At 53.3% G+C, this 25,502-nt stretch overlaps 1 protein-coding gene across 10 annotated transcripts in view; it reads left to right on the forward strand.

Annotated features, from left to right (window-relative positions):
• Positions 1 to 25,502, forward strand: part of Camk2b (calcium/calmodulin dependent protein kinase II beta) — a 116,792-nt gene that overhangs the window by 50,997 nt on the left and 40,293 nt on the right. For all 10 annotated transcript variants that reach the window (XM_045135678.1, XM_045135684.1, XM_045135680.1 and 7 more), the window contains exons 2-3: positions 3,701 to 3,795; positions 23,470 to 23,529. In XM_045135678.1, coding sequence (XP_044991613.1) covers positions 3,701 to 3,795; positions 23,470 to 23,529 — 155 coding nt within the window. The remainder of the gene's footprint in view (positions 1 to 3,700; positions 3,796 to 23,469; positions 23,530 to 25,502) is intronic.

Genomic DNA, 25,502 nt, shown 5'->3' on the forward strand with positions numbered 1-25,502 from the left:
GGAAGGACACAGTGCAGACGGTTCTGCAGTTCCATTGCCTGTCGTGCGCTGGAGGGTGGCTGTGATTGGGAGAAGCTCTTTCCAAGGGGCAGAGGATGGAAGAGGAGCTGAGGCACTAGGCACGGGCCATGGGAGCTGTCCTGGGGTGACCACCTAGAGCACCTTCTGCCATGTAGGCATCTGGGTTGCTGGAATAGGGGTCCTGTCTTTTTACCATCAGCCCTTCCCACTAAGGACCTGTTGGCTGCCCGGCCCTGCCCCCCACTCCTTCCCCCAGCCATGCATCTGCTTTTCTCTGGTAGCTGCGTGCTCCCGCGCAGCACACCATTCCTCACAGCTGGCTAGCCCACACCTTAGCTGACAGTGCAGGAGAAGCTCTAGAACCTTCTGTAGAGCCTGAGGATGGAAAGCCACTCAAGCAGTCCATGGACCATCTGCCTGCTGAGGGCCCTTGGTTTTGTGTGTGGACACCTTGTGCAGGGTTAGGCTACTCACTTGTTTTTCTGGGTCTGGTCAGTGGCTGGGCACCAGCTCCACTGATGGTGGCAGGGAGGGAGCACACAGGTCTCTCCCCTGCTTTGCAGATGGGCTCTCCAACTAGAGCACAGTGCCCGGCTTCTCCATGTGTCAAGATACATGGTTCAGCTGTGAACAACACTGAGGGGCGTCCCTCACACAGGGTTGGGATTCTGCCACAGGAGAGTGCAGACTTCTTGCTTCTCTCATGATCTGGCCTGGAGCTCGTAGGGAATGCTCACCAGGCCAGCTGCAGTCGCCGGGACCCTCTGAGCTCAGGTAGCAGAAGGGAAGGTGAGGACGAGCAGCAGATAAGGTTGGTTGGGGCAAAGGGCCTTCCAGTGGCCCCCTGAGGTCCTTATGCTCCATTATCCGGGTGCAGACCCAGGCCCAGAACGACAGTCCACTTGTGCAGCCAGAACCCAGGACAGGCAAGGATGAACCCAGACCGGACACTGTGCTGTTGTCTTTCCCTTTACCATTGTCTTTTCGCCGTGTGAAAAACAATCACCAGGCTTAGCGATGTAGCTCGGTGGCAGGGTGCTTGCCTGTGTGCACAGGCTAGCACAGTCAAAAGCAAAACACGAAAAGAAAAACAAAAATAATCCTTTCTTTACATCTTTCTTATAAAGGAACATGTTGAGAATGTAACTGATGCATGTAAGTGAAAAACATCAAATGGAACGAGAGGTTTCCAAAAGAGCTGGTGCCACTCCCTCCCCTCGCTGCCCCAAGCCGCCCTGACACCGTGCACATGTTGACTTTAAATGCGAAGATAATTAAAAGAAGCAGAAAGCTGGGTGTGGTGGGTGGTGGTACGTGCCTTTAGGATCCGTATATAGGAGCCTGAGATAGGAGTTCGAGGCCAGCCTGGGGCTACAGAATAAGTTTGTCTTCAGCCTGGGCTAGAGTGAGACTCTACCTCAAAAAGAAAGAAAGAGTGAGAGAGAGAGAAAGGAAGGAAGGAAGGAAGGAAGGAAGGAAGGAAGGAAGGAAGGAAGGAAGGAAAAATTTAAACAGCTATGTCATGATGGCACACATCTGTGACACCAGTTCTAGCACATGGGAGCCTGAGGCAGCAGGATGGCAAGTTGGGGACAAGCCTGGGTACAATCCTCGCTGGCCCCTCCCTTCAACGTGAAGTTACAGCTGCCTGAGCAGAGTCACTGATCATAACAAGTTGAGTCAGTAAGGACACATGCAGTGACATGAAGTGCAATTGTTTGTTTTTCTGAGAAAGCAGATGGCACATTAAAAAATTATTTATTTTTCAAGCAGAGAGAGATACTGACAAGAGCTACAGACAGAGCAGGCACACCAGGGCCTTCAGACACTGCAAAGAACACCAGATGCACGTGACACTTTGTGCATCTGGCTTTATGTGGGTACTAGGGGATTGCACCCAAGTTGTTAGGCTTTGCAGGCAAACACCTTAACCACTGAGCCATCTCTCCAGCTCCAAATGGCACATTTTTACAAAGATTTATTTCAGTGGGTTATGCCAACAAGAAATAATCATTGTGCTGGAGAGATGGCTCAGTGGTTAAGGTGCTTGCCTGCGAAGCCTCAGGACCTATGTTCTACTCTCCAGATCCCACAGGAGCCAGGTGCACAAAGGGGAGGCAAGTGCAAGGTCGCACATGCCCACTAGGTGGAGCAAGCATCTGGCGTTTGATTGCAGTGGCTGAGGCTGTGGTGTGCCAATTCTCTCTTCCATCTGTCTGTCTTGAAAGAAAGAAAGAGAGAGAAAGGGATAAAGAGAAAGAAACAAAGATAGAGTCATGCTCACTATATGAGATGCCTCTCTTGCCCAAGGCCTTGTGTATGGACACCCTTGTGTGTTTCTCACTGTTCGAACCACAGAGGTGCAAACGTGGTCCTCTAAGTCAGAGTTCTTTGGGGGTGCAGAGAGAGGCAAGAACAGTCATACCAAGGGGTGCCCAGCATGTGCCAGCTTCTTCCTCCTGGGCTCCAGGTCTTGATGGCCACTGTCACTTTAACCCATCTTCACAGGCTCCAGTTCTTTGTTGCAGCGACTAGGGTTGTTGGTATATAAATGTCACTTTGGCCTCCTGCTGCTGGCCTTAGGCAGCTGTTCTGACACAGACACAATGAGAACTCCCGCCTCCACTTCTATAGTTAATGAAATGACGTCTCACCCTTCCAGACAAACCTTCTGTCAGGTTCTGCGCCGGGCCGCACCAAATCTCAGCGCATGTGGCCTCTCGCCTTGCTCTGGGGAGAACGTGTAGAGTACCACAGTTCGGCGTAGAGCACGTCTATCAATTCCTGTGCTTTTTGTTGCGACAGAATGCCTGCCAAAGCAACTTAAGGAAGAAAGCATTTGTCTTGGCTCCAAGTTTAAGCACAGTCCGTCATGGTTGAGAAAGGCATGGTGGCAAGAGCTTCAGTTGGTCATGTTGCATCCATAGTTAGGAAGCAGAGAGGAATGAATGCTGGTGCCCAGTTAGCTTTCTCCTTTTTTTATTTTATTTGAGAGAGTCATAGAGAGAGACAGAGGGAGAAAGAGAGAATGGACACACCAGGGCCTCCAGCCACTGCAAACGAACTCCAGACACGTGCACCACCTTGTGCATCTGGCTTACATGGGTCCTGGGGAATCGAACCAGCGTCCTTTAGCTTTGCAGGCAAATGCCTTAACTGCTAAGCCATCCCTCAAGCCCCAGCTTTCTCCTTTATATATGGTGCAAGACTCCAGCCATGGAATGGTACTGTCCACTTTTAGGGTAGGTCTTCCCACATCATTTAACCTAATCTAGAAAATCCCTTACAGACATGCCCGGAAATATTGCTTCTGTAGTGATTCTAAATCTTGTCAAGTTGACAACCCAGAGTAACCATGACAGCAGCTAAGGGTGCACACTGGAAGGCTCCTGGGGTGACTGTCAGCCCAGCTGACCCACCAGGTTGCAGGGCTTGAGGTCACATAAGGCCTCTTCCCAATGGTGGGGCTGATCCTTGGGGACCCCAAGAAGGTTGGCCTGGCTCTTGTCCTGCTAGTGTCCAGTGGGATGGCCAGGAGCCGTGTGGGAGGGGCCCAGGCTTTCTTCAGTCATTGGCCATGTGCCTGTGGTCTGGCCAGTGGCTGGATTCTGAGTGTTTGTGGGACATTAATTGGCTTTCTTTCTCCCTGTTTCTGTCTCTTATCCTGCTTCCTCTCCAGGGGGGCTTTCTCTGTGGTCCGACGCTGTGTCAAGCTCTGCACCGGCCATGAGTATGCAGCCAAGATCATCAACACCAAGAAGCTGTCAGCCAGAGGTAGGGTTGTGGTGTCCCGCCTGGCCATGGTGGGGCTGGACAGGGGGTCTTTGAAGCTGGCTCATCCTGGCCCAGCCAGCAGCTCCACAGTATTGGAACAGGCTGTGGATTGGGGAGTGGAGGCTGTGGTGAAGAGGTCAGGGGTGCTGAGGACTCCCAAGAACCCTTGCTGAGTAGGTCAGGGGGCCTTGCCCTCAGACTTAACATGACTTTTACTCTCTGGTTTGAGTGTTCCTGGGGCTTCCATTTAGTCTCCCCTTCCCAAGTCTGTTGGGTCTCTGCCCCAGAGCTGAAGGAAATGTACTCATAGTGGCAAAGCACTGGGGTGCTATGTAATGTCTCCCCAAGAATTGTGACCAAAGAGAAGCCATAGGTGGGTAATAGCAGGATTGCTATAGGCATTGCCCTGCCCCATGCTAGAATCCTGGCCTCTGCTTCATTGGGTATGTTCTGAACAGTTTCTCGAGTCTGCTGAGCAGGAGAAAGTGCAGTGCCTGCCCTGGGGAGGTCTGTGCAGACTTGCAGTATGTGTGGAAGTGTCTTGCATGGTACTGGTCGGCCAGGTCACCTGAGCAGGCACATTCGGGACCTTCTAAGGACAGGGCATATCTCATCAGGCCTGCTGACTAGACACAAAGCCAGAAATCAGTTTTTAGCAAGTACCATGAGGAAGGGGCACAGAGTGAGTGGGATGGACACAGTGTCTTCATAAGGGTGAAGTCCACCACTGGGGTGGAATAAGGGACTGATGGGTGGGGAATGGGTGGCTACTAAAGCAGGATGGCATCGACGGCATCACCTGTCTCCTTCTACTCCATCCTCCCTCCCAGCCACACATCCAGAGCCGTTGCCAGCAGTCCTAATGAGCTTCCGGAGACAAATCTGAGCTAAGTGGGGCCAAGGAGCCCTGATCCCTCTAATTCTTCTGGGAGATGCTTTGGGGCTGAGCAGAGATAGGGCTTCATTCATTTGGCAACTTGACTTTATCTGGCAACCGTGGTTCATGTATGTGAGCCTACTCCTCTGAAATCCGTTCACCTCTGTGCAGGTATACTTGGACTCCAGCTATGTGCCAGACCCTCAGAACCCTGACACGCATTTCCCCTTTGGGGAACACTCTCTGGTCCCAAGCTGTAGGATCCTCGATGCTCTGGTGTTCCTGTCACAACTGTTGTTTTCCTCTCCATCACTGAGTAGTACCCAGGGCCAGTCAGTCCCCACCAAACCCAAAAGGACCAGAAATGGTGACATCCTGGTGGCACAAGTTCCTTCCCAGCCTCTAGATGGGGAGCTGCCTTTGATAATGGAAGCCTGAATGTCCCCTCTCCTAAAATTCTTCATGGCTAGATGAGGGCCACCTGCTGTCAGTGGTCCCTGCCTTGGTCCTGGGACATGATTCAGGATCTAGGGCTGTGAGCTTGGTTTTTCTCTGTGAAGGCATAGCCCTCAATGGTCGGGGTGAACCTGTGGTCAATGTGAGGCCAGTCCTCAAGCTTGCATCTCCAGGCAGCACCCTTGAGGCCTGGACACAGTGCTGGTGACAGGGCACCAAGGATCTGTGTAACATCAAGCACTTTAGATCATGTGTGCACCTGTGTGCGTGTGTGCACACTTGCTCTTGTATGTCTGTGCGTGCATGTGGGGGGGGGGCCTGTGTTCTTGTCTGTCTTCACATGGCTACATAGGTGTTTTCCCTCATCCAGCTTCCAGAGTGGAATAGTCTGGACCTTGGGCAGCTAGGCTGTGAGCACCCAGGCTGAGCAAGGACTGAGCAGACCTGCTACTTTCTAGTGTTTTATTTTGTCTTGAGACAGTCTTGCTATGTAGTCCTGGCTGGCCTGGAACTCACTATTTAGAGCAGGCTGGCTCCATGAACTCACCTGCTTCCCAAGTGCTGAGATTATAGGCATGAGCTCCCTGGCCTATCTACTCCGTACATCCCCAGTAGCCTAGAGTGAGAAGGGACAGGCTCCAAGGGGTAGCCTGGCCTGTGGAGCAGTGGGCAAAGGGCACACTCTGAGGGTCGGCTTTGATGGCATCTGAATGATGTCTCCATGTGTTGTTGTAAGTGGGACCAGTGCTAGCTGAGTACAGGAACAGTTGTCACCTGGAGCAGAGATCAGGAGCCATTGGCCGCCAAGAGGCCTGGCCCGGGTCCTGGGCTCTGTGGCTATGGTGCTGTGGAATGGGCTTTTGCATCTGGGATGCAGGATAGGAAGCAGGCTGTGCTGTCTGCTGACCCATTGCCTTGGAGAAATATAGATCAGTGTGGATGGACCATAGCTGACCAGGGGCTACCGCTGGGCTGCGCCCCTTGAGGCCACAGTTGAGGGCCTTACAGCCTGCTGTCCTCCCGGTCCCGCGGAGCCCCACGGCTGCCATGTTGCAGATCAGGTCTTTCCCATGAACAGTGCTCTGTCATTTTCTCTTTAATGAATTTCTTCCAAGTAGAGAGAAGGGGAGAGAGAGGAAAGGAGGGAGGGAGAGAAAAAAAAGAAAGGAAGAAAGCAAGCAAGCAGTCTGGGCATGGTGGCACACTTTCAATCCCAGCACTTGGGAGGCAGAGGTAGGAGGATTGCCATGAATTTGAGGCCACCCTGAGACTACAGAGTGATTTCCAGGTCAGTCTGGGCTAAAGTGAAATTCTACCTTGAAAAACAACCAAAAACAAAAACAAAGAGAGAAAGAAAGAAAGGATGAATGAATGCCAGGGCCTCCCACCACTGAAAACAAACTCCAGAAGTATGTGTCATGTGTACATCTAACTTTATATGGTACTGGGGATTTGAACCCAGGCGATTAGGCCTTGCAATCAGGTTTCCTAACTGCTGAGCCATCTCTCCAGCCCTGGTGTATTCTTTTCTATGGGCTGTGGATGACAGGTCCAGCCTGGCCTGGGAGGATGGGAGGCAGGATAGGAACCATCTACTTATACCAGTAGCTTTAAAGGAAGGACAAACTGCTAGCTACACCAAGGCCTCTGTCTTTGTATAAGGGGTTTGCCCAGCAGGTAGCTGTGGTGGTGAGGGTGTCTACTGCCATGACGTCCTGATGATGTGCCACACTTGAATGACTGCGGGGCTCCTAATTTGGGGTCCTGTGTGAAAGATATGTCCTGGGTGGACACCAGATGATCAGAGTGGTGACGTCTCATGTACCCTTCACCCAGCTGTGTCTCAGAACCCACATGGGCAGCCCTCGTCCTCACTCCCCTCATCAATTGTTGGGGTACACTTTCCCTCTGTCCCCCAAGCCCATGTGTGTGTTGCTTCAGCTCCATCTCCACTTCTGGGTTAAGAAAGCTGAGTGTCCAGTGGCCTCCCTAGACCCCAGGTCTGGTGCTGCTCAGTGCATCCTTGGGTCTAGAACTGAGGCCTTCAGGGCACCAGGTCTTGTTCCCTTACCATAGCCATGCTACTGGTGATGTCATTTGAGTTAACTTTCACAGAGAGCTTGCTGTGTGTGTGTTGTACTTACTTATTTATTTATTGACAGAGAAAGAGGGATAGAGAGAGAGAGAGAATGGGCATGCCAGGGCCTCCAGCCATTGCAAACGAACTCCAGACACATGCGCCCCTTGTGCATCTGGCTAACATGGATCCAGAAATCGAACCTGGGTCCTTTGGCTTTGCAGGCAAACGCCTTAACTGCTAAGCCATCCCTCCAGCCCCTGTGTGAGTTTTTAAAACTTTATCTTTTTCTTGACAACTTTCATAATTATAGACAATAACCCATGGTAATTCCCTCCCTCCCCCCACTTGCCCCTTTGCAACTTCCCCCCTCCCCCTCTCAATCAGTCTTTCTATTATTTTGATGTCATCACCTTTCCTCCTATTATGAGGGTCTTGTGTAGGTAGTGGCAAGCACAGAGAGCTTGCTGTGTGCATTTTGCCACACCCTTTGCTCCCTGACATCCAATGGTCATTACTGGTAGGCACACATGTTTGAAACATCTTTGGGAATCCTGAAAGCAGGAGACACATGTGCCTCAGGCAGGCAGGAGCCTCCAGGGAACCCTCTGTGGCCAGGCCCATCTCCCGGATGTTGTCACCATCCCACAATTTCTCCATCCTTTACCATATTGGTGTTGTCCAACCTTAGTCCAGCACTGCCAATGACCCTGCCTTGTGGGTTCCGTCTCACCGCTGTATGCTGTTCTGTTGAACAAAGGCTGCTCCTCTCCCAACTCTGTACTAGCTCCTGACCACACTGTCAGTCCCACCGGAGCCCTGCACAGTGAAACCTGCAAGTGAATTATATCTGGCAAACATGTTGCTTGCCAATCAATTTAATTGTCTAAAATCTCATCCAAAAGTATTGGCTTAGTCAACCAGAATCCATAATGCCTGGTGTCTCCTCCTGCCTCTGCATCTGCCTCTGAGAACAACAGCCACCCTCAACCCTCCTTGACCCTCACAAGCCGTGTCCACGCAGACCTTGGACTTGTCCCAAGGAAGTGCAGATACAAGGCTAGCGCCCTGCCTGGGATGTTGGATGTCCGCAGGCTATTGTGACCTCCAACATTTACTGGACACCTTGTCTGCAGATGGAGCCACCTGCGCCTTCCCTGCTTCCCAGGACACCACCCTTATGCCAGGGCCCAGCACTGCTCCAGGTCACCTCATCCCTGCCAGTTCTTCCTACCCTCCTTACACATTCGGTTATACCAGGGGGCTTGTGTGAGAGACCCATGTGCCCAGACAGACTCTCATTGATCCAGATTTGTACTGGACACATTTTGCATGCTGGGTAGAAGTTGGGGATGGGGTCCTGGGAAGTTGGAGCAGGCATCCCAGAAGCTGCATTGGCTGGGTCTTGTCGAATAAGTAGGAGTGTGTCAGACTCAGACAGAAAACCATCTGGCTGTTTTTCCATGGAATTTGGCAGCTCCTCAGAATCAATCAATGCTCCCCCCCCCCCCACCTATATCCTTAAAATGCTCCACACACTGGGAGGCATGAGGGGAGTGGAAAGCTGAACCCTCAGGCACGGTCTACTCTTTCCCCTCCCCTCTCCCGGCCCCATGTGCACACAGCTGACCTGCCCGTGTTTCTCCATGCCCAGAATGCCCAGGACTCTATGCCTAGCTGCAGTTCCCACTGGGTGCAAACTGAGCTGGATGGTGGGAGGCAGGACGGTAGCCAGACTGGACTGGAATCCCACATAGCTGCAGGTCATCCTCCCCACTGCCTTCTTCCCACAGGGCCCCCTCCAGCCAGGGACGTTCTGCCGTGGGCTGTGTCAGGAGCGCAGGCTGAGCGTGGTGACCTGGCTGCTTTGTCTCCCACCTAAGGTCCCCTGCTGCCCTGGCCTGGCCTTTCCTTGGGCATTTTTCCCCCATTAAACTTAAAAAAAAACAATTATTTAGCTATTTATTTATTTCTTAAGAGAAAGAGGGAGAGAGAGAATAGGCATGCCAGGGCCTCTAGCCATTGCAAATAAACTGCAGACTCACGCACCACCTTCTGCATCTGGCTTTATGTGGGTACTGGGGAATCGAACCCAGATTCTTAGGCATTGCAGGCAAGTGCCTCAACCGTTGAGCCATTTCTCCGGCCCCCTGTTAAACATTTTACTGTAGAAATTTCAAATATAGAAACAAAGACATGGAGAGAGATGGCTTAGCATTTAAGGCGCTTATCTGCACAGCCAAAGTACCCAAGTTTGATTCCACAGTACCAATGTAAGCCAGATGCACAAGGTGGCATATGCATCTGAAGTTCATTTGCAATGGCTGGAGGCCCTGACATGCCCATTCTCTCTCTCTCTCTGTCTGTCTCTCTCTCTCTCTCAGATAAATTAAAAAAAATTTTAAAGAAACAAAGACAGAATGAACCTCAACTGTTTTCAGCTCGGCTGGGTTGTCCATGTGTACCCCGGGCTGCTCACCGTGCTGTGTGAAGGTCTTCACGCATCCGAGCAGGCGAGGATCGTGAACACAGGGCTGCGCAGGCATTGCCACCCTTGAAACACAGCGGTGCTCTCCCACGTCGTCAAAACAGTGTTATTTCTGTTTCCACCAAAAGTCCTGTTTCACAGAATTGCAGCAGGACTACCTAGTTGGGTCATCTGTCCTCTGCATTTAACCCCACTCCAGGTGGTGGCCCGAGCGGCTGCCTTGTCACATCTGGTGGCCCCAATCAGGCACATTGCCATGGAACATGGCGCAGCCCCAGAATCTTGGCTACAGGGAGCCCTGCAAGGTAGCTGCTGATTCCCAGGCCCTGGCTCCCGTTGGGGTCAAATACCCCAGAGCTGGTCTTGCCCAGACTGCTGTGGGCTTTGGCTCCATTTCCTTCTGCACCCCCAGGCTGCCTCACAAGGGGCTGGAGGTGACAGTGCTGGCCTCAGCCACTACACTAAGGGAAGCGCATTTTGAAGCTTCCTTCTGGGCCTTTGTTGAACCCAGGCCTGCGTTTATCACCACCGTGGGTGGTCGGAAGCTCTCTGCTCAGTGTCCTTTGCAGCCCCAGCTGCCTGCCCTTAGGGACCAGAGTCTCCTTAATCTCCTCTGGGACCCTTGAGGGGGGGAGGGAGAGGTGATCAGGGCTTCAAGGGTGCCTGCCTGGTGCCAGCCCGGTTGTATGACCTCACAGGTTTCTTAACCTCTCTGCATTTCAGTTGCTCCAGATTAAAATGGGGATGAAGCTGTCTAACTCAAAGGGATGTGACAGCTGCCTGAGTGTGGCTGTGCCCCACAGCCACCCCACTACTGCCCCCTTTCCTAGCCAGACAAATAATGGCACTGTGTTTCTGAGGACGCTGTGCTTTGTGGTGTCATGTGCACACTCCAAGGTCCCTTCAGGTCTCCAGGCCCCAGGGCAGCAGGCTCACCTAGTGGCCTCCCCAGCTCCCAGCTTTGAGCAGGGACTGTGCCTTCCTCCTCATGTCTAACTAGCCCCAGTCTCTGCCTGCCTGGCTCAGATGCCTCTTTCATCAATGCCGAGTTTGGGTGTCTCTGAAATGTCCTTGTCCACATTATTCTTGGAAGTGTGGGGTATGGAGAGAGGGACCCAGAAAACAATCTGGGGGAGGGAGTTAGAGAAGCCTGCCCACCACTTTCATTTGCACACCTTGTTTGATCTCAGTACGAGAGTGGGGACCTGACTCTTTCTTAGGAGTCACCAAGAATGTGTGGGCCAGGCGTGGTAGTGCAGCTGGGGGAGAAGGATCGCTGTGAGTTCGAGGCCAGCCTGAGACTCCATAGTGAGTTCCAGGTCAGCCTGGGCCAGAGTGAGACCCTACCAAGAAAAAAAAAATGTGTGGAGTGCTGTGTCCCCACGTCTGCTGCACCCGGAGCATCCCTGTCATGGGGGAGATGGGGACACAGCCTTGGGTCCCTCAAGCTGGCTGCAGGGAGAAAGAAGCTGGCACTGGTCACCCAATAAGTGACAGTCCTCAGATTCACACTCCCTGTGCCAAAGGCTGCAGCACTCAGATTTCAAAATGTGATACTTAATTAAATAGAGGATTGTAAGACATTCAGGCTGCGAATGTACTGAATAATTAGCGATTATTAAACTACTGTTAACAAAAGCAGTTGGGGAAATGAATTGACTAGGGGTAAAGAGATCATTGGGCACATGAGTCTTAGAAACATTCTTGTTGCCAGGAGTGGTGGCGCACGCCTTTAATCCCAGCACTAGGGAGGCAGAGGCAGGAGGATCGCCATGAGTTCAAGGTCACCCTGAGACTACATAGTGAATTCCAGGTCAGCCTGGGCTAGAGTGAGACCCTACCTCAAAAAACCAAAAGAAAGGAAAGGAAAGGAAAGGAAGGGAAAGGAAGGGAAAGGGGAAGGAAAGGGGAAGGAAAGGAAAGGAAAGGAAAGGAAAGGAAAGGAAAGGAAAGGAAAGGAAAGGAAAGGAAAGGAAAGGAAAGGAAAGGAAAGGAAAAAGATCTTGTTATTATCCCCCCCCACACCCCGCGCCGTCACTTTAAATGGCTGCTGGGGTGGTTGTTTTGCTTTGTCTTTGTGCAACACCCAGTGCACTGGCTACTGGTTGCTCATGGGGGAGAGACTGTGTGGGTGGGGACCCTGCCCTGGACCACCCTCTCAGCTCTGCAACAGGGCCTTGTATGCTCCTTCATCATGTTTCCCACTGATGTGCAGAGACCCTCCCCACGCCCTGAAGACAGCCCGGCTGTCTCTGTACAGAGGAGGCTGAGTGTCACCAGAGTTCAGTCCTGCAGCACCAGGGGTTAGCGAAGACTAGGGGTGAGGGCCTCTAAGGGTTCACCCCGATGGAAAAGACCTTGAGCTCACAAGTGGGGGGTGTCACAAGTGAGGCACGTGTGGGGGGCCCACATACCCCAGGTGAGTCTCTAATCACCGGTAAGCCTGCTTTTACAGGTGAGCTCATTTCACAAGTTCACTCACAGGGATACAGCTTCCAGGCCCGGCTTGCGCCTTCCACCCTCGGGCCCATGCCCAGCTGGCCCCCGCTGCTGCCCTGGCACCTGGCCTCTCCCAGTCTCTCTGGACTGTCTTCTGCCTTGAGGGTGGGCACGCCCTGCTCAAAGCTGAGAGGAGGAGCCGGGCAGACGCCCCGGGCCAGGGGCTGCGCCTGACCCTCGGGATGGGAAAGGCTGCAGGGAGGCCACCTCCGCAGAGACCTTCCCTGGGGTGCAGCGCCGGCGCTGGCGCCGGGGGCTCTCGCCGTGGCTGCATCCTCGTGGCCTCGCCACCCCACAGCCCAGAATGACCCCTACCCAGGGGATAAGTGCGGTCGCAGAATCGGCGTAACTGGGTTAATAGAGACGCGGCGGGCGCCGCAGTGCAGGGCGCCTGAGCATGCGCGGGAGGCGATGCCCACCCCTGGGTACTTCCCCTCCTCCCTCCCGGTTGCTGGCCAGGGACGCGACCCTCCCGGGTCCTCCTCAGGTCTCGTCTCCTCCCAGCTACTCCTTTCCTCTCTCCCTTCCCCTTCTCACCGCCCCCACCCCTGCGGCTTCCAACAGGCATGAATACTGGGAAGCTAGGCTGGAAAGGACTTCCTATTAGCTTATGAAGGAGAGGTGGGGGGGGGGGCGGAGTGTGTGTGTGTGTGTGTGTGTGTATGTGTGAGAGAGAGAGAGGGGGGGGGGTGATCCTGGGGTAACGGCTTGGTTCTGTTGCCTGGACATGATTTATGAAGTGTGGTGGCAAGTGTGGAAGGCATTGGAAGAGGGGGCCCAGCCCGGGCTGGACTCAGCGTCCTAGGAACCAGGCACCAGCGTCTGCGAAGGAGTTAGGCTGTGATGGCCAGATTTAGCAGTTACATCTGCGTTTCTGATAAACAACGAAAACAATGTAGTACAACTATGTCCCATATGGTAGACTTATACTGAAAATTATTTTAAAGTTTAGCCTGAAATTCAGATTTACCTGGGCATCCTGTGTTTTATCTGGCAGCATGAAACAAAGCTGTAGAGCATAGGGTTCTCTCCTCTTACAATCAGTTACAGTCAGTTCATCAGCTCGCTTGGCGAAGTCTAGGGTTTCTGAAATGTGAGCCTCAGAAGGGCTGAAGTGGGGAGACAGGCCATGGCAAGGAGCTGGTTCACCTAAGAAGTGGCAACAGGCTGGGGAGCTCCCAGGCCCTCTGGTCCCAAGATGAGGCTGCTACTGGGCAGTCCCAAGGGCTGTGTTGGTACCTGGCTGGTGTCCAGCACTAATTTTTAGACCCCTTTTGGCCCCTGGAGAGCAAATGCACCATGCATTGTATGCAGTGCCCACAACTGGAGTTGTGGAGGGTTGGGGGAAGGGGGTAGTCCTGAGCCAAGGCCCTTGTTGTCAGGAAGGCCCATCCATGAGCTGAGTCCTCCCAGAGACATTTTGCCCCTGGATTCCTGAGCAGGATGCTCACCTTCTTGCAGGGCTGAGGTTGGGAGTTGGAGCCTCATCAGCTGGTGGGCATTCGGAGAGGCCTGGAAGACAGCTTGCAGGAAGGGAATTGCTCAGGGCTGTGTTCTGAGCCCTCCGGCTTCAGCGTCCTCCTCTGTAAAATGGGTAGGAAGTTAGCCCCAGTGCGTTCTGGTTTTTCCAGTGATGACACTGCCCAAACCTGGAAGGGTCCTGCCCACCACCACCCATCCACCAGAGAAGGTGAGCGTAGGGTCTGAGGGGTGCACAAGCAAGGATGTGGACCCCTGCTTGAGGCTTTCGTTCTCAGGGTGGTTACAAGTCACCTCTTCTTGGTTTGACCTTAGGCCTGCCCAGTGGGGGTTGGGCTGCTCAAGGCTGTGCTGTGTATACAACAGATATTTTATTTTATTTTATTTTTAGAGAGAGAGAGAGAATTGGCATGCCAGGGCCTCAGCCACTGCAATCAAACTCCAGACTTTGTACCATCTAGTGGGCATGTATGACCTTGCGCTGGCCTCACCTTTGTGCATCCGGCTTACATGGAATCTGGAGAATCGAACATGGGTCCTTAGGCTTTGCAAGCAAGCACTTCAACCACTAAACCATCTCTCCAGCCCCAGGATTTTTATAAATGGGTTGGAAGGTGTAGCAGACAGTTTCAGGTTCACTAAGATGAACTTCCAGACCAGGCCCAGTTTTGGAAGGAAGGGATTTTTGAAGCTTACAGATCCAGGGGAAGTTCCATAATGGCAGAAGAAGCTGACCTGCTTTCACAGGACCAAACACAGAGAGACAAACCACAAGCCAAAAGCCACACTACATGGCACACTCCAGGAACTCCAGGTGGAAGTAGGCACTTTGCATATTTTAGGAATGGAATTTTAAACCCACCACCACACCTTAGGGCTGGACCCTAAGATCTACCCAGTGGCACCTCCTCCAGCCAGTTGGCTGCAGATCCAAACTACAAGCTAATAAAACACTAAATCTACTGGGGGTCATCTATTCACACTATCCCAGAAGGGCTGGAGAAAAGCATTGTGAAGAGACAGCTTGAGGAACAAGCTGGTGGGGCAGTGATGAGGAAGGAAGGGGGAGGAGTACTGAGGAGCAAGGCCAGGGGAGGGATGAGCAGTGCTGGTTGAGTGATCTGGAGAGCCAGGACTACCCATCTGGGGGCCAGCTCCAGAGAAACCCTGAAGACAAGGGGACTCTGGGCGGGTGGATGCCAGGTGCTCTTGGGTCATGATGCTTCCATGTCTGTGTCACCTGCGTCCCCACTTCTGGTGTGGACTGGTCAGTGCCGCTTGCTAATGTTCTCTGATCAAATGTTGAAGAACCAATAGGTCCAGGCATCCCTTATGCAGAGACAAGGGTCCCCAGGGGGAAGTGCTGACACAATGGCAGATCTAGAAAGGTCAGGGTCACTTTTCTTCTCCATGCCCCCATAGGAGACAGGGTCAGGCTGGCTGCGTGTTGGCCTCAGCTGGCTCAAGCTGCCTGTGCTGTATGGCTGTCATGGGACCCAGGCTGAAGTCTCTCAGGGTAGTTTCAGGAGGCTGGCATAGGACTAGAGATCAGAACAGTGGTGAAGGGTATGGGGAATCTGAGGGAGTTAGGCTATAGCCACAAGGCAGTTACAGGGTCTCTTCTGCTATTTTTTCCCCTATATTCCCTAATCATGTAGCAATGCTTTCTAGCCTCATAAGCACAGACTTGGTTGGGTGCCAGACATCTACTATGGGATGCATGGTAAGATGTGGGCAACTGTCTTGGTCCCTGGAAAGGCCAAGAAAGACATGGGCACAGTAGGAGACAGAGGTGGTGGTCAGGCACAAGGCCACCACGGTCAGGAGCCCTGGACGAGAGTACTGCCCAGAGGGAGGCCCTGTGGCTTTGCGACAGTATACCTGACTATAGGGCCATGGGGGCAGGTGATACGGCTCAGTGATTAAAGGCACTTGTTCTGCAAGCCTGCCAACCAGAGTTTGGATCCCAAAAGTGCAGCATGTGTCTGCAATTCCAGTGCAGCTATGGCAGTAAGAGGAGAAGTCAGGACAATCCTGGAGTTCATGACCTTTCCAGCGGCAAAATAACACGAGAGAGCCTGTCTCAAACTAGGTGGAGGGAAAAGACCAACACCCCAAGGTTGTCCTCTGACCTTCACACACGTGATGTGACACGTACACACACTCACACACTCAAAGTAGAGCCACAAAGACAGGCTGTAACATGGTAGAGCGCTTGGCTTTTTAAAAAATCTACTTGAGAAAGTGAAGAAGGCAGAAAAAGAAGAGACAAAGGGAGAGAGAGAATGGGTGCACCAGGGCCTCCAGCCCTGCAAATGAACTCCAGACACATGTGCCACCTTGCGAATCTGGCTGTGCGTGGGTCCTGAGGAATCACACTGGGCCCTTTGGCTTTGCAAACAAGTGCCTTAACCTCTGAGCCCTCTCTCCAGCCCCCCCACACACACTCTTTTTTTTGGTGCATCAGGGTTTACATGGGTACTGGGGAATTGAACTCAGATCATTAGGCTTTGCAGGCAAGCACCATAACTGCTGATCCATCACTCCAGCCCCAAGTGCTTGGCTGACATGCAGAAGGCCCAGCCTTGCAAAACCTGGGCTTTGTGGCCCCTAGCACTCAGAAGATGGCGGTAGGAGGATCAGAAGTTAAAAAGTCAAAAGTCATCCTTAGATATATAACAAGTTTGAGGCCTACATGGGCTACATAAGACCCTGTCTAAAAAGTGTATGTGTTTGAGGGGAGATGGCTCAGGAGTTAAAGGCATTTCTTGCTTACAAAGCCTGTCAGCCCAGGTTTGATTCCCCAATACCCATGTAGAGCCAGATGTACAAAGTGGCACATGTATCTGTAGTTCACTTGCAGCAGCAAGAGGCCCCTGTGTGCCCATTCTCTCAGGGGTGGGGTCACAAGGAGTGATTCTTGCACTCTGAAGTTCTATGTCCCCATAAGCGCAGGGTTATAATGCTTATACGCACAAGGCCACAGCTGTATTGAAGGTATGCCTGTTGTCAAGGTCCCTTAACACAGCATCTGTGGAAAGGCAGGCTGGCATAGGACCCTCCCCCAGGTGTAGATTGATGCCCCAGGGCTAAGAGAGGACATAGCCATTGCAACACCATGCCCTTTTGTAGGAAGGATAATTGTTCCCGCTTGACAGCTGACAAAACCGAGGCCTCCTCCTAGCCGAGGCCCCTTTGCTTGCAGTTGCCTCCTGGTTAGTGGTCCCATGGAATGCAGGAATGAGCAGGAGCTGGCCTGACACCACGGGGAGAATAGCTGTCTTCCACAGTGGCCGAGTCAGGAGGGACATGTGACTGGCCGCGCAAGGCCTTCCTGGTTTCCCGGGATATGACAGCAGCCCACAATATTGGCCTCGATTTGGATCTCACCCCACGACCTTGTTCCAGACGCCTGCTCGGCAGTGAGGGAGCACGAATGCTAAGCCACATCTCTGCCTCAAAGTCAAGCTGCAGCCACGTGCTAAAGATGGCCCTCATTCTGAAGAGGACACCAGCAGTGGGGCATCAGCTGCAGGGACAAGTGACCTCATGGAGGGAAGCCAGTGGAGCCTCTGCCATGCTCCGCAACCACATACCCAGACCCCGGAACGCCAGGTCATCTCTGCATGATTGGCAAATAGTTCGGAGGCCCTCAGCTCTGGTGTGGGTGGCATTCTGTGTAAAGAACAGGGTGCACCATATGCCTGTTGTCGGGGTCCCTTAGGAGACCCGTTCCTTCTTTGTGCTGGTGGAGTGGCAGGCAGCCACAGGACGCGCACACGGCCGCCTCTGCCTCGTGGCGGCTGCTGGCTGATGCTGTTGGGTTAATTGCTGGTTGCCTCGTTGCTTCTTCAAACAAAACATGCACAGAAAGCCGCAGCAAGAGAGCTGCCTCTTTTTGCTTTTTAATCTCCTCTGCCGGCTATCCTTCGGCTTCAGGCTCCTGCACAGGCCCGACTGGCCGATCTGGGGGCTGAGCAGAAGGGGCATTGGCCTTCTTCACATCACCCCACCTTTGCCCGCGGACTCACCTGGCACCTTTGGAGAAGCCCCACAGGGGAGAATGCAGGGAGTCTGTCAGGCCAGGGGTGTGCAGGGCTCTCAGGAGTGAGTTTCCTTCCAGGAGGAATAGCCAGTCTCTGTCTGTGGTTGTGGCCGGCTTCAGCCTCTGAATTGGCTACACCCCCACCTCACCCCCACCCCACCCCCACCCCCGGAGGGACAGGGAGGTTCCATTGTGTGGCCTAAACAGACCAAGGCTCAAGCTGGTTTTACTTCATGTGAACCAACCCAAGGGCTCTGAGGATAGGCACCACCATAAGCCCCAGCCTGGCTTTTGAAGAATGAAGCTACTCCCTCCCAGCTAGCCACTGTCCTTAAACAAATCCAAGGTCAGAAACTTCAGAAGCTGTACGAGGGACACTAGACTGGCTGGCATCAGCCCTGGAGCTCAGTTTGCTTCTGCCGCCTTGCTGGCACCCGGCACAGGGTCTGCAGGATGCTGGTGGGACTGAGGCCAGCAGAGCACCAGGGCTAGGCCTGGATGCCCACAGTCTGTGACCGGGCAACTCGCTGCCACAGAACATTGCCCACTGAGTTCCCTTAGGAGTTGAAACTACAGTGCTTCAAGACAGATTGGGACTCGGGGGTTAAGGGTGTTCATAGTAGACAGTGCTTAAGTTACACCTGGCTGTTGTGTGATGTGGACAACCTGAGCCTTCTGAGAAGATAGGCAGCTGTTAGGCTGTCCAATGTGCATGTGGCTAAGGGATGAGGTGAGCAGGTCCCTATATGACAGTGCTAGCCACCTTGGGACAGCTTCTGGCATGTGCTGAAGACTCGGAGCAGGACTCTGATGCCACTGTCTTCTGAAGCATTGGGTGGATGCAGGTTCAGATCTGTGGTGGGGATGAAAGTGGAAGTCAGGTAGATGGGAGATTCCTTCTCTGCTGTGGTCTTTTTTTTTTTTGACAGGGGCAGCTGTGATAGCTGTAGCACTGTGCTACCCCTTTGATGGGAGAGAAAACAGGTCCCTGGAGCCATACTCCAGTGGGACTTAAAAACAGCTGCAGTCCCCTGGTCACTCAGCCACGGCCTCAGTGGTGAGTTTAATCTCACTGCAGCTCATTGAACAGGGCCTGGATCCTGTGACGTGGCTCTAGTTGTCAGGACACTTCTTGCCATCTCTTGCCCAGTGTCCTCATGACTCTGAGGAAGAACCCGGGAGAGCTGACATCTGCCCAGCTCATTGTTGGCTTGGGGCTTACCCTTGTGGTGGCTGCCTTAGCCTGTAAGTAGGAAGCCCTGTCAACTGTGGCCAGTCCCTTGCCGGCCTCCCGCACCCAGTCTAAAGAAATGGGAGCAAGGTTTCGCCTCCGCTGATGGGCCCATGCCCCAGGGCCTTCTCAGCCCGGCTGCACAGCCTCAAGGGTCTCCCCCAGCGCCTGAGCCCTCCGGGTCCTGGCTCTGCAGGAATCACTGATGGCCTCGCTGGGAGGGTCACGTGTCCCAAGCCACACATGTAGAGTTCACACCTGTGCAGCTACAAGTTGGCTCCGGTTCTCACAATTTCAGAGGCCCAGAACCACGCATGAGGACAAGCAGGAGACAGTCCCTTCTGTGCAAATGTGCCTCATGTCTCCGGGCTCTGCCCCTCCTCCATCCCACCCAGGGTCCTCCTATGACAGCCTGCAGCTGTTAGGGCTAGGTGCCACCCACGCCCCTCCTGTCCCCCTGCTGGCTGGCTCCTCTCACTCGCCACCCCCACCCCCCCTGCTGTGAGTCACCCTTGCCTCAGAGCAGGTTGGAGACACAAGGGTGGAGAATGGTGTCAGCAGGCCTGGAGTGGGCAGGGAAACTCCACCAGGTCTGCCTCCATATGCTCTGTTATCTCTAGAGAGAGGAAGAGGAAATGATGGGGAGTCACTTGCACAGATTGACCACAATGTCACCTCAGTTTGTCCTTTGGAGCCTGTTGCAGTGGCCTCCGGTGTGTCAGTCCTGGAGCCACAGCCCAGTGTGTCTTGGGGACGTTAACGGCAGGCAGCGCCTTCTGTCCTTACTGCTCAGCCTGCCACCGCAGCCGCTCAGGGCATTTCTGGAATTAAACAGGTTATCATCACCTGTGACCGGCGCGGAACAGATGGTGCCTGTCATGTGGCAGGTGTTCCAGAAAGACAAGTCACATGTTGTGTGCCCGTTTCCTAGCTGCCAGCACTTTGGGGCAGGCCTTCTCCCTGTCACCTCTAAGACAGTGGACATCAGCCGTGTCACCTACACAGCGACAGCCTAGAGGAGTCCCACTCCCCTATGACACCTGGGGTCCTCACACCAGTGTCTCAGAGCCCATGGGCTGGAAACGGCTGTGCTTGAGGACCTGCTGTTTCTGTGGCTAAAAGATGACTTGAGTCATGCCATGTCCAGGCAGGCAAAACCCAGAGTGCCATCCTTTTTTTCAAAAAAAAAAAAGTTTTATGTATTTATTTGCAAGCAGAGAGAGACATAGAAAGAAGAGGGACAGACACAGAGAGAATGGGCGTGCCAGGGCCTGTAGCCACTGCAAATGAACTCCAGACACATGTGCCCCTTGTGCAACTGGCTTACGTGGGTCCTGGGGAATGGAACCTGGGTCCTTTGGCTTCGTAGGCAAGTGCATTAACTACTAAGCCATCTCTCCAGCTCCAATTCTATCCTTCCCCAGGACACCACAAGTGGTTGAAATTGGTCCAGCTTCTTCAGGTGGGTGATCTAGACTGTCTGGGACCCCACTGTGTTTCCCATGAGGGTGTGGGGTGAGGGATGCGGGAACCTTGTCACTGGGCTTCGAAGTGCTCTCCTATGCCAACATGCAGGCGCTTCCCCTTCCTCTGTAGCATGAGCCTAGTGTGCCCAAGGTGGCCTTCCCAGAAGAAAACAGGGATTCTTCAGGGTGTAGAGGCCACAGCCACCAGGCAGCCATCACCGGCCAGCCTGCAGAGGCATGGCCAAGGCTTTGCCACAGAGCCCCTGAGCGTGCAGAGAAGGCCTCGGCTTTGAGGCCCAGCTGGGTCACCGGCCTGGCTGCTCCTGGGAGCATGTTCTGCGGAGCCGCTGGTCACCCTGCCATGAGTCACTCAGCGTGGGTGTGCTGGCTCGGCGGGGACCACTTTCCATCCCTGGTCCCTTGGTGGCCTAGAGCCTTGCTGGGCCCCGCACAGACTGCTGACCTCAGGGACAGCCGAGGAACAGGTCTGGCAGAGCAGATGGCCTGGCAGAGAAGGCTCACACACTGAGATCATGGCACAATCACATAGAGAAGCTTCCGGGCCCCTCAGCATTCCCCAAGAGTGAAATCTCAGGACACTACACTATCATTAGAATTCAGGCAGGCAGGCGGATAATTGCAGGCTCTGGTTTAGTAAAAAATTTTTGAGTAAAATTGTTTTTGGTATTTTTTTTGTTTTGTTATTTTTTGATAAGTGCTTTTATGGGAGTAGAGATGAATGCTGTATTCTATCTGTAGGATGTTTCTCTAGTAGGAGGAATAAATAGTGCATCTTTTGCCTGAGTTCTGAGTTTCTCTAGCCAGCCCCCTGAGTTAGCAGGGAGGGAGGAAGGGAGGGAGAGAGAGAGAGAGACAGAGAGAGAGAGAACGAACAGCAAAGTAAATGCACCAGTTACATTCTGGCTTAAAGGTAGCCCGCACATGCCTGTTCTTGTTCAGGGTACAGATTCTGTCATATCTGAGCTCCTAGAAGGCGGTGGGACTTGGGAGCTTCCTCTCCAAGCTTCTCTCAGAGAGGAAGACACTCAAGGCTGCTTCTAACCTGAGTCTTGGGGTGCCTCGGTTCCCACTGCAGCATGGGCTTGGGTGCACAGTAGCCGGGCGTGGTGGCGCACGCCTTTAATCCCAGCACTCGGGAGGCAGAGATAGGAGGATCGCCATGAGTTCAAGGCCACCCTGAGACTACAGAGTTAATTCCAGGTCAGCCTGAGCCAGAGTGAGACCCTACCTCGAAAAACCAAAAAAAAAAAAAAAAAAAAAAAAAGAGGGGCACAGTATTGCTGGGTGATGTGCAGAGGAAGGAGTGGGGAGAGCCGGGCTCTGGTGACACCGTGAGGGGTGCTGACTCTCCCCTCCACAGGGCGGAGCGGCTTGAGGGCCTGTCCCCGGGGGAGGAAGGGAAGCCTCTGGGGCTGTTCTAGAGGCATGCCTGTCTGCAGGCACTGCGGCCCCAGAGAAAGGACACACATGTTTGCACATGTGGCCTGTATCCCTAGACCATGTCACTCCTACCTCAGACAACCAGAGAAGACTCAGCCAGCCCTTCCTTTCTGTAGGTAGACCACTTACCCAATACCAGGGCCAGAGTCCTGCAGACTGGCTTGAACACCACCTAAGCATTCTTTTTTTTTTTTTATTTGAAGTAGGGTCTCACTGTAGCTCAGGCTGACCTGAAGTTCAGTCTCAGGGTGGCCTTGAACTCAGAGACCTTGAACGGTGCTGGGATTAAAGGCGTGTGCCACCACACCCAGCCTTGATTTATTTATTTAAGTATTTTATTTTTACTTATTTATTTACTTATTTGACAGAGAGAGAATGGGCATGTCAGAGCTTCCAGCCTCTGTAGATGAACTCCAGATGTGTGCACCACCTTGTGCATCTGGCTAACGTGGGTCCTGGGGAATCGAACCTTGGTCCTTTGGCTTTGCAGGCAAATGCCTTAACCGCTAAGCTATCCCTCCAGCCCCTAAGCATTCTTTCTTAATGGGTGCCTACACTCTTCCTGTGCATCCCTTGTGTGGAGGAAGGCACTCCTCTGTGTCCTGGATTGGCATATTAAGTATGGGCTCTCTTTCCTGAGAGGGGCTCAGCCCTGGACAGGAGTGGGGGTTCCAGATATTGGTTCCCAATCCCCTCCCAGCCTTTGGCAGGGAGACAGCTATTGCCCTCAGTGCCAAAAAATACCCTCTCTCCACACAAACCTGGCTGTGACCCCTGGCATCACTCTCTTGGGTGAGCTCATGTATTGGCAATGTAGGGTGAAAGCTTTGTCTCCTCGTTGCACTGTATTCCATTGTATGGCTATAGCCACGCGGAGCTCTCCCTTCTGCCACAAGCAGGCTTTTGGTTTTTGCTATTACAATCTCCATCCATTTTTAAATCCTCCTGACACCTCTGTTTGAAGTATAAATCTTCTGACTAATGAGTTGCTGCATCCTTTGGGGGCTTTGAGGAAGGATCACCCAAGGGGCACTAGACTCTGGGAAGTAGGGTTCCAGTTGTCTGATGGCCCGTAATCTCAGCGCTAGACCTTGTGCCTAATGGGGAGGGAGGAGCAGGGGGATCGAGGCACATTCTCACTGCCACCTACTTGTTTTTCTACAGACCCCATCCCTGCGTGGAGGAACAAATTCGGCTTCAGTAGAAAGCTCCATTGAGTATGGAATTAGGACAAATTAGTGAAGGATTAAATCAGTGTCCCACTAATAGCACTTTCTGTTCTTTGCACCATGTGGGGAAACTTTTAGCCCAGAGTAGATGTACTTGCTACCTTCCATGGGTATCTCTGCCCCAGGAGCCAGTTGCTTGGGTTCCTGGGCACCCATACCCTGCCTTTCCCCTCAGCAGGCAGAGCTAGCTAGGTGAGTGTCCCAGAGGTCAGAACCCAAGGCTGTGGAGTTCCTGTCAGTCCTCAGCAGATTATCCTGGCTCTTGTAGGCCAGCTTCTGTACACAGTCATGGGCCTATCCTGATGTGGACATGGTGTCCCCCAACTGCTGGGCACAGGGTGAAGCCTTGTCCTTTTCCATTGCCAGATCACCAGAAGCTGGAGAGAGAGGCTCGGATCTGCCGCCTGCTGAAGCATTCCAACATTGGTGAGTGCCCCGGGGGGCGGGGCAGATGGTTTTGAGAATGCTCACTGGGGCATTTAGAACTTGGGGCCAGTGGCCTGTCCAAGCCTTGCTGGCCAGTCACACGGGAACAGTTTCTGGCAGGGGCTGCTGGCTCTGCCAGGAGGAAGCAAGTGACTATCAAGTGAGCTGCCTGTCAGCCCAGCCTACCTGTGTCTGGAGGAGCCAAGACACGATATTCATGGGGTCCTGATGGCTGCAGGCTGTTTTGTTGGATTTTGGACCACAGAAAGCACAAATGTTCTGCCTGCCAGTTCCCTTCCTGGAGCCCGGATGAGGCCTGTGCACAGGTGGTAAGCATGGTTCTGTGAGCTACACAGACCCAGGTTGTGCTGACCCCAAGAAGTTGGCCCAGATCTCCCCAGGTCATTTGGTCCTTCCATGATGCAGCAAGATCCCTGTTGTACATTTTTACCATCTGAGGCCACCTGAGGAGTCTGGGAGTTCAGGCTTTATTCACCCTGAGGAGCAGCTGGAGACACCTTGGGGGTGGCAGCCACTCTGCAGATGAAGGGGTCAGACTGGCCTTGAAGGCATCAGGATTTATTAGTGGGTTCCTGAAACCTTCCCCACCCACGAAGATTCACTTTTGCCAGTATAGGGACCATAAATATGTGTTTAAAGGGGATTCCTAGGAACTGTGAGGCTCAGACAGTCTGGGGTCCTGTGGAGTCCACATCTCTCCCAGGCCAGGGACCCAGATGGAGAAGTAGGGCTGTCTTTGGCATGTAGGAGACCCTGCTGTGCCCTCCAGGGCACTAGGAGTCTTCATCCATCCACTGGCCCAGACAGAGCTACTTGGGAAAGACATGTCCCCCAGTTCAGGGGTTCCGGTGGGACTCAGCCCGTCAGCTTATGGATCCCAGTCTCTCCAGTATCAGAGTCTTACCTTCCTGACATGCATGTGCTGGGCTTGCCCTAGAGAGCTCACTCAGGCAGCCTGGGTAGGTCCAGGAACCTGGATCTTACCTCAGTCACCTCACCGCTAGGCACTGCTTTTCTTCCTGCGGATCCTGGAAGATACCACTCCCCCACCCAACTCCACCCAGACCCCTCTGTGACCCCTCAAAAATCCTTTCTTGTCTTTCCCTGCCCCTGCATCTGCTCAGCACCTCGTAAGAGCTGTCACGCATTCTGAGTGCATTTACAGGAACCCCTTATTTCTTGGGGAAGACCTGGATGTTCCTTGGGTTGCTGTTTTGGGAAGATCTTGAGTAAGAGGTCTTCCTGACCTGGCCAGGTGCCTGGGATGTGCTGGGTGGGTTCCAGCAGTGGCCTGATTCCAGTGCTCTGAAGGAGCTGGGGAGAAGTCCCCACCAGAGCTCCTTGCAGCAGCTACCAGCCAGCTTGGGATCCAAGATCAGAATATTCCAAGACAGACCACGGCCATGGGACTCCCACAGAACCATCTATGTAGATCCAGGGCCTCTCTGTAGGGGAGATGAGAGGAGCTCCTTCCTCACAGGTCTCTCTCTAGCCTTCCCTCCCTCAAGGCCACATCTCTAAACAGAAATCTGCCCACCCTGAGAACAAGTGCTGGGGAGAAGAGCGGCCCTGGGAGGGACAATATTCCCTTTCAGTTGTAGGTCAGGAAGCGGTGTGTTCCAGACTGGGGAGGAGAAGAGCTTTGGTTCCACCCCCCCCCCCGGCAATGGAGGTGCTCCTGTCTTCCTTCTAGAACCCTTACATGGCAAGTGCCGTAAACTCTAACGTCCTCTCTTTTCTGAATCAGCCTGCTTGGTGTGTAGAGGGTAGAGGCCTGGACTGGGGCCAAACCACGTACTCTGAGCAGCTGTAAATGCCTCCTACTTCACAGAGTGGTTTCATGAACGTGTTGGCTATCTGGGCTGTAGAACAAATGAGCCCAAAGCCTTCACCAACCAACCTGGGTTCTCTCATCTTCTGTGTGCCTGGGGCAGCTTAGCTGGGTGGCAGGC

This window comes from Jaculus jaculus, chromosome 16 (assembly GCF_020740685.1).
Source record: "Jaculus jaculus isolate mJacJac1 chromosome 16, mJacJac1.mat.Y.cur, whole genome shotgun sequence".
Classification (NCBI taxonomy): Eukaryota; Metazoa; Chordata; class Mammalia; order Rodentia; family Dipodidae; genus Jaculus; species Jaculus jaculus.